Source organism: Musa acuminata, chromosome BXJ1-7, assembly GCF_036884655.1.
Source record: "Musa acuminata AAA Group cultivar baxijiao chromosome BXJ1-7, Cavendish_Baxijiao_AAA, whole genome shotgun sequence".
NCBI classification, from domain to species: Eukaryota; Viridiplantae; Streptophyta; class Magnoliopsida; order Zingiberales; family Musaceae; genus Musa; species Musa acuminata.
In genome coordinates this window covers 21,706,611-21,718,434 of record NC_088333.1, presented here as the reverse complement: position 1 = coordinate 21,718,434, position 11,824 = coordinate 21,706,611, and the positions used below count along the sequence as shown (strand labels likewise).

The 11,824-nt window shown below is 40.1% G+C and overlaps 1 protein-coding gene across 1 annotated transcript; it reads left to right on the top strand.

The window, feature by feature from the left end:
• Positions 1-1,101: 1,101 nt before the first annotated feature.
• On the top strand, positions 1,102-10,378 carry LOC135678974 (protein FERTILITY RESTORER RF2, mitochondrial-like). The gene is made up of 5 exons (XM_065192270.1): positions 1,102-1,324; positions 3,484-3,579; positions 9,374-9,471; positions 9,757-9,838; positions 10,024-10,378. The coding sequence occupies exons 2-5, from the start codon at positions 3,501-3,503 to the stop codon at positions 10,203-10,205; spliced, it is 441 nt and encodes a 146-aa protein (XP_065048342.1). The 5' UTR covers positions 1,102-1,324; positions 3,484-3,500; the 3' UTR covers positions 10,206-10,378.
• The last annotated feature ends 1,446 nt before the right edge of the window (positions 10,379-11,824 follow it).

Below are 11,824 nucleotides of genomic sequence, written 5' to 3'. Positions count from 1 at the left end.
AAAAACGGTTTTACGTCGGAAATCGATTTTATCATACGAACATCATATTTCAGTTTGCGCTATGATTTCTATCTTAACTACAAACTTCCTGCCTTACTTTACTTCAAATACATTTCCATAAGCTTTCAAAGTTATTATCTGCACGAAACGACTTTTACGTCGGAATCGGCTTTCAACGTACGAACGCAGTTTTAATCGTCGAAAGTTTTTCGCTGCACTAATTCACCCCCCCCCGGCTCTTAGTGCTCTTGATCCTAACAAATATGTCTTAGAAAGGTATTTATGTCGATGATCTTTATTTCGCAACACAATATTTTACGAACCAAAAAAAAAAAATCGTCTTGTATCGTCCATGCTATTTGACCTATAAAAAACGTTTTTTTAATATTTATATATTGAAATAAAGCTTTTAAAGATAAAATAAGTTATTTTTTGAAATGTGTAAGGATAAATATGTAAAAAGACCAACTTATAGTTACTATTCAATTCATCAAATGTTGTTGCTCTCGATAATCCCTTAAAAATAATAAAATATAATTTTACTATTTAGAATCCCTAGTCCTTTTATTACAAATCGTATCCCTTTTTTTTCTTTTTGTTTCCCACAGCCCCTCAATGTTGCTCCCTCGTGGCTTTGTCGCTTTCTCGTTACCTATCGCTCATCGCTCGATTGTTAGTTTTTTCTTTGCTCGTTACTCGACGCCCCATCAAAAATATTTTGTATTCGTTTGATATCAGTCAATGCTGTCACTCACTCACTGGTACAAGGCGACAATGGTGAGACCATTTTTTGTTCATTTGCAACGATGAGGGTCTTTATGATTTTGGAGAAAGATTACTATTTACAATCCTAATAATATTATTTTTAATATTTAAAAACTATTAAAATTAACATAAATATCTTCTTCTTTTTTAATCTCCTCCTCCGCCTCCGGTTAAAATATAAAAAAAAACATCGGAATCAAGGGGACAATAAATAGTATGCTCAGCTCGATCCTGAGATCGAAATAATTTGAAGTGCCATAAATACCCCCATCACATACGTCAATCCTCGGGAAAGGCATATCTTGCGGTGCAAGAAAGACTTGTCCGTAGCAACAACAACACACGCGAATCGACGCGACGAAATGGCGGTGCCTCCGCTTATAAGGTTTGACGGATTCCCCGCTCGCTTCGCCTTTGCCCTCCGTTTCTTGTCACTCTCCGACTCCCCAAGTCGGACGCGGAGGAGAGTAGGAGACTCTTTCTCTGACGGTTGATCGCTGTTCTCGTTTGTAACCGTCTGTTCTTCGAGTTCCATCTTCATCCAACGCGCCGGTTCTCGGTATGGATTCCTTTTCTAGTAATCTTTGCTGCTATATGGTAGTCTCTTGTGGTTTTGAGACGGATCGATCGAACCCTTCCCCTGTCCTTCGTTTGATCTTTCCGCGAAGGTCTCGGGATGAATCATCAGTTTCATGTTGGTGAGTGAATTAGTTCCTGAATTTATATCCTTAAGACTGTCTCGGAAGGATGTTAAGAACATTAGAGGGAACCGTACATGATGATATTGAGATTAGAGATTCGCACTCAACGTCATACGGTAATGGAAAATACGAAATGCTTCTTAGCCCCTAAAGCGGTTGCTGTGGATTGGCAAACCTGTAATGAGCAACGTCTTGTTTATTTTACTTGCAGCATGATGTGTCGATTTTAGTGACTCATCTCGTAGACACCTGATTTTACAGCTTCTACTGTATGGAATTGCCTAATTCGTTGATGAAGGTAGCCCTATTCTGTTTGTGGATTTCATATGAAAAATTACATTTTGCGTCATTCTTGTGGAAATTTAATCGTGCGAGGTCAAAGCAGACAAGATGATTCAAGGTTTACGAGAAAAAAATATTTTCAGGAGCTTTAATGCTTATGGTCATCAAGAAGCTCTCTGATTCTGTCTGGTGAAAATTTTTGCCTATGGTTTGAGACAATTAGCCTAATTATAAAATGTTCGAGTTTCAAATTTAGGGAATTTCATGGGATTTTTTGTGTTGAGTTTATATCGGATAAGCAAGACATGTCTTCTTGAAAGCATGTTAGCTGTCATTCTTTATATATTTTTACCTGAACTGTATATTAAAGCGGTTATACAGATTGCATTCTGTTTCAATTTAATTGTCAGATGGTTTTAAATGTATTTCAACCCAACCCGAAGATGACCCCAAAATGTCTTGCTGACACCTCTCAATAGCAGGCAAGATGAAATAGTTTAGTATTTGCATATTTCACTTTTAAGGCTGATAAATGAGGACTCTGTACAAGGTTTTTTTAAAAAAATGTTCCATTAGGTTATTGAATTTGACAAATGAGGACTCTGTACAAAGTTTTTAAGGCTGAAAATTGTTCCATTTGGAAAGCTTAATATGGTTGGATTAATGAGACTAACATTTGTTGGACTTGTGTATCTTGATTGGCTCTAGACATTATTGATCTGAAGCTTAAGTAGCTGAGACTTCTGAACAAAGTTTTGCCAGATATCAGTAATTGTTAGAACAATGTATAGACCAACTCTCAAATCGGAAAAGAAAATTTATAGCAGCTTGGAAGTGCTTTAATAACTGTATGCATTTGATTTTTTTATTCTTTTTAGGCTTTATTCTGGTACCAGAATGTTTATGTGGTTGTTGAGGTTATTACCAGTGATGTAGGTTTTATTAGTTTGCTGACATAGCTGTTCAAAAGTTGCTATTATGACAAGTTTCATGAGTCTGCATAATGCACATGTTGAGTCTTAACCATGCATTATTTAAAGTTGGGTTTTAATTCCCAACAGCAAACTAACATAATTATTTCTCTTCTTTAGATCTTGCAAGTTTATCCATTTCAATTTATATTATACATCAGTGACAATATTTTGGTTGGTTAAGCGAATTGCTTATAACTCTTCAAGAACACACATTTATTTTAATCATGTTGGCCCCGACATGTCCATGACATGGCAATTATACTTGGTATGCAACTTGATGCAGAATCTTGTTCCTCTCATGTACTTATTTGGGTTTCATACTATTTAGCAAATTCTTTGTTCTAGGTCCTTCTCTTGCTGTTCTTTCTCAATTCAGGACATCTGATTGGAAATGATGGCACAAATTTTGGAGTGTTCTATGGTTACAAATTATGTGTAATGAGAATCAGTTTTTTCCCCAAAGGGCCTTTTCTAATACATTTTCAAAAGTTATGTCGGTCTTGTTCTTTTATAGCAGTATGTTTTGCCTAACTAATGGGAAGTAAGACCTCAACATGTATAGCTGGGCTTACATTTCTGGTCTTGTTTCTTGTTACTTACAAATGACTGTTCAAAAATCAGAATCATGCTCAATATTACTGATGGTTAGGTTGAACATGTTTTTGAAGATCATCATGTTATGTTCTTCTTTCAATCTGATATTTTTCCATTAATTAACTTTTACAAAGTGGGAATAATATTATGCAATTGAAAATTTGCAGGTTTGTACTTGGAAGATATGGTAACACAATCAAGTTTTACCATACCAGCACCGGCTGTATGTCTGCCTGCATTTTCTCGATCTCAGAGACTGCTAGGTAAACACATCGCTGCTAGAAGATTGTATACTCAATAAAGCAAATGCTAGGAAGCCTCACATGGTGAGCTGTTGCACCCAGTCACTTAGGAGTGGTTGGTGAGCAATTAGTCCAACAACAAGACCTGAGCCAATTACATGCTTGAGGTCAGTGTGAACCATATGCACACAGTGCTGCACAGTGTGCATCATGAAACAGAGATGAGTCACTCAGTAGATTAGTAATAAATGATAATGAATTAGTTATGAGCTTTTCATTATATGATTTGATGATAGTTTAATATGAACTGTCAGATGGCCATTTTAATGTTTAATCTTGATAGTTTAGGATAAGTTGTGCAATAATATAATGCAGCTGTAAGTTCTTAAGTTGTCAAAGTTATTGGGTTTTAATTGCTTCGATGTATTTAGGATCAAGGATTTTAATTTCGAATGATACCACCTGGTTAGTGTTGTTTCCTCTCTGTTACCACACGAAATCGGTCAGTGACGATCGATTTCGACCGTCGCCGCCCGGTACCGGGCGGTATTAGCTGAGGGAGAAGAAGAGGGAGAACCTGGAGATCCGTCGTCGCTCTCCCTCGACGATCCTGATCCGTCGGCACCCTCCCTCGTCGGACGCCGCAGATAAGATATCGCCTCCTCGTATGAGGCGACAAGGTCTCATCGTCGTTGACGACTTCTCATCCGTGTGGGGAGAAGAAACCAAGCAGAAGAAACGACTTCTCATCCGCAAGGGATAAGTCTTAGTTCTCCAAAGGGAGAATTATGTTCAACGAACCGCACATGTTGAGTAGTATCTCAAAACAACAACTCCACAAAGCTTAATGGACCGAGCGAGCGGCGAGGAGTCGTCGCCTAATCTCGCTTGAGATAATGCATTGGGGGATGCATTGCGAGATCAAGTGGGGGAGCGACCTAAGGCAACACAAATGAAGGCACACTTGGAGCCAATATGGAGATCAGACTTAACGAAGGGCTGACTCGTGGAATGGTGAGCGCGAGGGCCACCATCAACTTAATGCAAATTGAGGAGCAGAGCAACTTGGGTGTCACTTGGTGAAGGACCCAAGCTGCATGAAGGGAATTGGTATAGAAAATGGAACATGGAGCGGAGGCACGAAGCTTTCCTTGGAGAGAGGTTCAAGACGTGAACTCTTACGAAGGCAAGAGCTGGATCATGTCGTTCAATGGGTCCCTCATTCTGCATAGTGCCAAAGACGAAGGGAGCTTTGAGGCACATGCACTTTATTTCGGAAAAGCATTTGACGGAGGAACTAAGGCGACTTAACTTGCGGAGGCGAAGTTGGGTCAGAAGGCTTTGGCACAGAGCAAGAGGACGCGGAGGCGGGTACTCTTGAAGAATATATCACAGTGTTGTCATTCAAGTTGCCATGAGGGAAGCGGTGTGTAGCGGAGATTGTGTTAATGGAGGCAAAGGCCTAGGATCCAGACAATGGTGCACTAATTTCAACGAAGTCGGTGGACTTCGGGAGCTACTATGCAATGGACTATCCTAGAGCTGTATTCCGTTTGAGTGTGACCCGAGAGCGGGTGAACGAATGTCGATTGCCAGTGGAGCGAACACAATCGAAGGTGGAAGAGGCCCTACGTTGAGTTTGCAAAGGCCACACATGGAGGGAACGCAATCCGAGTTCATCCCATAATGATCAGAATGCAAAGGAGATGCCATTAGGAGGCTACATGGTGTAGCGGATCGTGGTGGAATAGTTCGTGGCAATGCAATACACATGAAATTAGTCCTGTGAGGGACTACTGAGAGCTCCACTTCGGTGAACAACACAATAGCAAGAAAGGCTATGGATTCAAGGAGTGAATGTCATGGTATCGTAGAGGTGAGTCTTTCGTGCGTGCATCGAATTTTGCATCAGATAAAAGCCTTCGTCATTAGCATTTGGGGGCTATGTACCATCGAGAGAGTATACCAAATGCAAGTACTAGTGAGTCCCATGGGAGAGACTTGATCATGTATAGGTATGATCAGAGCGGCTCAAGAGTTGGACTGTTCCAGAGCTCATATTCGCTCAAGGAAGCCCGACAAGTCAGAGGATAAGACCGAGTAAGTGAACGTTGCTACTAAGGAAGCTAAGGAGAACAAAATCAATGTGAACCCTGCAATATGATGGCGGAGGTCATGCATAGGAGTTGCAGTCTGTCTTTCCATCGACCAAGGAGAAGTGCTCCGAGAATACAGAGGTGTTGAAGCAAGGGGTCAAAAGGGGTGAGGAAACGACATCGAGTCCAGAGGGACTTAGCTACCCAAAAAAACCAAGTATCGGTTAGAATGTAGGTGGATTCGGAGGAGTGCCATAGAGATATATCTACCGATCGCGAAGAAAGGGATGCAGATGCGAGGTGACAGATAGTAGGGCCATGGGCAGGCGAAGTCAAGTAACCTTTGTCTTTTCAATTCTTAAGAGAATGGGTGAAACTTAGTACCTAAATTCTTATCTATCCAGCGGAGGAGCTCTGCACAGGTTCAAAGACCCTTCGAAGAAACCGAATTTAAGACGATAGTTATCAATTCCTCACCAATTGTGATCAATGCTATTTAGAGTAGATTATCTGCTTCATTTCCCAACAGAATGCCAATCGAAAGTGGAAGTGATGTGAACCTACTTGGAAGTGACGACTAAGTGGAAGAAGAATCGATAGACAAATTTTACCAAGGAATGACCCAAAAACTTTAAAGTTCGCGAGGCGATGCTCGTTAAAGCTCCAACAAGCATCCCACCTAGTTCAAGCGGCACGAAGCATTTGAGAGACCAGTGTATACTAAGGATGGTCTTTTCCTTCATTTGAGGGATCCGTAGGAAATAATAGGGATCAACACATCTTAGTCAACCCCACACCAAAGTCAGAGTCATTGGCGAGTTGAAGTAGCATGGCGGATCAGAGTTCGACTACTCAACAACAGCGGTGGAGTCTAACTGGGAGCCGAAAGGCACATTGCAACTAGAGTAGAAGATTGAAGACTCAGTAAAGGCGAGGAGATGCAGCGTCTACAAAGGCTTCGACGAAGACGTCGAAGGACTAATGGGGGAGAATGTCATGGACAAAACTGTAAACAGGGTGTTTGATGTAATGCTCATGTATGTTCGTGTCTTTCGGTTTTGTTCATGCTTTGCACAGCATGTAAAGGGCCAGCAGTAGGCTTAGCAACCCCATTTTCTTTGGTTTTAGTGGCCATCCTTGGTTTACAAACAAAGGTTGTGTCATGTGGGCACTTGTGTGGATTTCAGTCTGTAGTGGACCATTTTGGACCCTTTGTTATGCGATCATTCAGAGCTTGTGAAGTCTATTTGTAATTTGCAATGGCTATGAAGTGTTTGCTGAAATGATTGCTTGTAGATCTCGAGTGAGACGTTTTCTTTAACTCGTTTTCTCTTTTGTAGGTCCTAAGGGACCATAGGAGGTTTCGGGGAGGCTGATTTTTACGGACGGACACGCAAGGGTGCCGTACGACTTAGGCAAAACCAGCTAAGTGCGTGATAACATGGGCAGAAGAAACGAGGCGACGTCCCCTCGATGATGTCGCCCCTTTTTTTTTTATTTTTTTTAACTTTTTTATTATATATATGTATATACATATATACACCGAATGGTATGCTAAAATGTACTGCTCGATATACTTGTATCGAACTGTATCGAGTTGAGTTTGATACCCCGGTATAGTATGAAATTATGAACCTTGTTTAGGATTACTTAGTGTTTCAATGCAATTAGGCTTCAAGAGTAGGTTTGAGTGCGTAATGGCATGAATTTTACACTACTAGTAAACAATACTGAGAATTAGTTCTTAAGCAATCTAAACTATGTAATTTTATCTGGGTTAGTCATTATTTTCTTATATCCAACAACTTGGGGTTGCTGTTCTCTTTATGTAGCTCTCCACTTTAGTTGCTGTACTCTTTATGTAGCTCTCCACTTTAGTTTCAAAGCCAAATAGCACCTCTGTTGCTGACTAAAATATTGTGATGATTAATTGGTCTTCATCAATTCATATTTGATTTTTCTAAGAAATGCCTCTTTCCTCCTCATAGACAAGAAATGAATCTCATGTTCTTTTGATGTCAGGATGAAGCAAGTTTGGTGCCTTAATCATGTTTAGATTTGTTTGCATTAGCAATCTAAAACTTCATGTGCAGATTTAGACTAGGTGGTATTTAACAAACTTTTTGCAACTAAGCCACTTGTTGAGTTGGGAGTCATGTTTGTTTTGTTTTTGCCATTTGGTCACACATCTAATATTCTTTTGATAGTGGGGCTGAAACCTATATTGGGTTGTTATCCTCGATAGTTGTTAAGTATATAGCTCTGTCATCAAACTCTCTGCTGGGCCAGAATTATCAAACAGTGGTGCTACTCTTAACCAGTCAAAATGATTTTTGCTTCACTGCACTCCAGGCATATGAAATGGATTAGTCTTAGTTGCAAATATCTTGTATCTAAAATGCTGCATCAGACCTGCATTGGTGGGAACCTTGTGCATTGAGCTGCCCTTTTAGCTCTTGCTTCTGTTTCTAAACATATTTCTAATGCGTTCTCCGGCAACTCTTTTTTGTTCAAAATTGCACACTATTAAGTGTAATAAGACATGTTCAGCATCCTCAGGTTTTGCTGAGACCTGCTTTTCTGCTTTTGCACCTAGTTTGCCTCCATGCTCATGTTCCACATTGTTTTAACAATCAAGGATTGATTCTTGATTTTCTAAAAATGTGGTCTCACTTGTTTTAGCAAATAATTAGCAAAAAAAAAACCTGCATCTTGACAGATAGATCTTAGCCGAATATCTAATATTCTTAATAAGGTTCTTTAGTAAGGTCGAATTTTAAATTTTCACAAGCAAAAAAAGTTTCCTAGTTGCTCTTGACATTTTATTTTATTTTTGGCGGAACTACAAAGGGCTAACTTAGAGTAAAACTCCAATTGTTAATAAACACTCTCAATGTACAATTCTCCAGTAGGGCAACTGATAAAAGAAAATGTTGTTCATTTCTTTGTTGATTTTAAAATGATCAACTGGAGCAAGAACACATCACCATGGTATAATACGTGTCGGGAGCTCTAGAAAGGTTTAGGATATAGTAGTTCGTCAACAAAATTGTAAATCATAAAAGCTGAGTTACAAGGCTTTTATTAATGTGTTATTGTATGAAGATGTCTGACACCCTAATATTTGTATTAATATTCGATATGAAGTTTGAGGTTTTTCATCTACAGTGCAGTTTAGTTTCTTACCTTCTTTATCATGTGGTAGATGAAGTTAATTAATTGTTAACTATCAGGTTATCTAATCTATAGATATAGCTAAACTGGCTTTCCAGTGGTCATGGAAAATAAAGTAGATTGGTGTCATTAAGTGGTATATGATGACTGGACTACAGAAAACTAATCATGTTAACAATCAATTCTGTGAATTGAATAATCTTGGACCACAGATGTGAAAATTGTTCAGGGGACATGAAAGGACTACAGCTTGGATGGTTATGCTTATCAGCTTTTGCTGAATGGGTCCTCTTAATGTGATGAGACAATAACATAATTTTCCAATAGCAGGTTAATATCTTCAGTTGAGTTGAGATTCAGTAATAAATTTAAATTCTTAATTGATTTTATATTTTTCCAACATCGATTTTGAAGCCTAGAGCAATATATGTGTTTTTTAGTAGGTCTTTTCGTTTTCGTTGATGTGATGTTGTCTTATTTTCTTCCTTTGCCAAAATATTGAAATGATGCACTGTTGTCTTTTGAACATTCATCATCTGATGCAGAGGAAAACAGACTCCATATTAGCAGATATGGTCAATGGCATTCTATCTCGTTTGCTCGTCAGATTCCCTCTTCTGCAAGGCTATTTGCTGCTAGTTTGGTGTGTATTTTATTTGGTTAGGAATTCTGGTCTATCAATATCTGCATTATTTTATACTGTAACTTCCTGCAGACCAAGCAAACACCCAAATGTTAATTTATTTTGAAGACCACCAACTGTGGCTTATTAGTTGGATGTCCTATCACTTGTATATGTTGTCATCCAATAAAATGTCACAAGCTCTTAAGTCTGTCAGCCTCTATTTTGTAGCAAATTACTCACAAAATGTTCTGATAATTTCCCCATGTGACCGCTTGTTACTAATCCAATTGTACTTCGCTTCAGAATGCAAGATGTTCCGCAACTCAAACCCAAAGTCAAACTGTGAGAAGTAAATCAGCAACCATTACGGGCACTCCCACCAAGGGTAATTTTGATAATGATTAATACAGCTACTATGTACTACCATGTTTCTCCATCTTATTTGCTGAGCGCCATCATCTACTTGCTTCTATCAGCTGATTTTATTGTATAAGATACTGTCATTTGTCAACATGTTTGTTTACTTGTGGTAGAAGATATTTAAAGACTTCACTAGAAATTGCATTTCAGAATCACGGAAGCTGCCAAAACTTGATGATGGGAACACAGGGTTCCCCCCACGGAGTGGTGGCGGCGACGGTGGCGGAGGTGGTGGTGGCGGAAGTTCTTCTGGTGGATTTTTCTTGTTTGCCTTCCTCGTATTTTTGGATTACTTGAAGGAGCTAGAAGGAGATGAATCTTTACCAGGATAGTTGGAGATTGTGGTCGTCATCTTAAGTACTTAATAAATATAGTCTTCTGTCATGTGCCTTTCCTGAAACATGGGTTGCGTGGTCAGTGAGATTTACATGCAGCAAATATTTCAGAGAGACTGTGTGGAACCGCTGGCCTCATTCAATGCATCTGTTGAACAGCGATTGCCTAACTTAGAATTATCATCTAGACCTCTTGCTCCACGTTCTAAAGTGGCTATGCATGATTTCTATATTCAGTTTCACTTTCCATTGTCAGGTAAATATTTTTGGCTATACAACCACTTGCTTTCATCGCCTTTAATCTTTTGCACTTGACCTTGTTTTTGATTTAACTTTTTATCAAGCTTGTCAGGGTTGCATGGAAGAGACACTCTGGTAGCCCGACTTCTCAATCGAGACAAGACCTCCTGCCATCCGTAAAATGAAGCCATCACTACTGCCTTCTGCAATTCACGCATGTAACGTGAATACCATTCATTGCTACCTTCATCTCAGACGATGTCAGTATAACATCTCAGGTACTACAAATCATGCATGTTACGTGAATCCCATTCATGGCTACCTTCATCTCAGTCGATGTCAGTATAACATCTCTAACAATTACTGGTTTTTAATGGTTTTTAATATGGTATATTTTGGTATTGCTCACTTGACAACAATCCACAGTCATATCAGCACCAACAAGGAAGTTCGAGTACATCAGCATGGCATCTCGGACTCAGACAAGATGATCGTGCTCTCGCACTGTTTGGCATAGCACGAGACGGTGTCACATAGCATAGTCACTCCGGAAAGCTCAGAACGATGTCGTATAGCACAGAGCCGCTCTAGAAAGTTATCGCACGGTGTCGTACGGCGTGGATCCGTGTAGGTCGGTCGGTGCTTGCATAAGAGATACAAGCTGGTCGCTCGATGGGTCGGTCGCTATTAACAGATCACGTACGATCGACTCTTGTTCACAAGTATAAAAATCGACCCCCAAAATGGCATTAAGAGGAGGACCTTGAACACTTCAACTCCACTTAACCCCACTCAACACTGATTTAACTTTTTGAGGTTCCGAATCGGAAAACCCCTCCTGGCTTCGGCTTTTATGCAGGGACATGGTGGAGAAGCAGTAACCTGCCAAAGGAGAGACCACACTTGGGTGACGGAGCTTCGACTCGACTCGACGTCGACTTGTTAAACTCAAGGCTTTGTGTGAGTGATTGTTCACACTCGGGATCGGACCAAGCTGTACTGACACCTTAGCCATGACATAAGGTTCTCCAACATTTTTGGCGTTAAAAGGAGGGCCTGATGTCGTAAGAACACCCACAATCAAGCAACCCGAGCGAACGTTCCAGAGAGGAGTCACTCGTTGCTTACCCGACCTTTGGGTTTGGAGGTCAGCTCCCCCTTCCTCGAAACCTAGAAGAGAATGCTTCGACCTTCACTCCAAATCATTATTGGCAGCTGTTTAATGACCTTGGGCTCTCACCTTTTGGGACCACCACTGGACAGCCTACTATCTTAGCTGAGGCATTCCTTAGCCTCACTCAACAAGTTCAAGCACCGGCAGAAATGATGCAGACTATCATCCCTCTTATTCCCTAATTCTCCTAACAGGTAGTGTT

Coding starts and splice junctions, on each gene's coding strand:
- LOC135678974 (XM_065192270.1), top strand. CDS start 3,501: ATGGTAACACAATCAAGTTTTACCATACCAGCACCGGCTGTATGTCTG. Junction 9,472..9,756: donor GGCTATTTGCTGCTAGTTTG/GTGTGTATTTTA, acceptor ACTTCGCTTCAG/AATGCAAGATGTTCCGCAAC. Junction 9,839..10,023: donor TACGGGCACTCCCACCAAGG/GTAATTTTGATA, acceptor ATTGCATTTCAG/AATCACGGAAGCTGCCAAAA.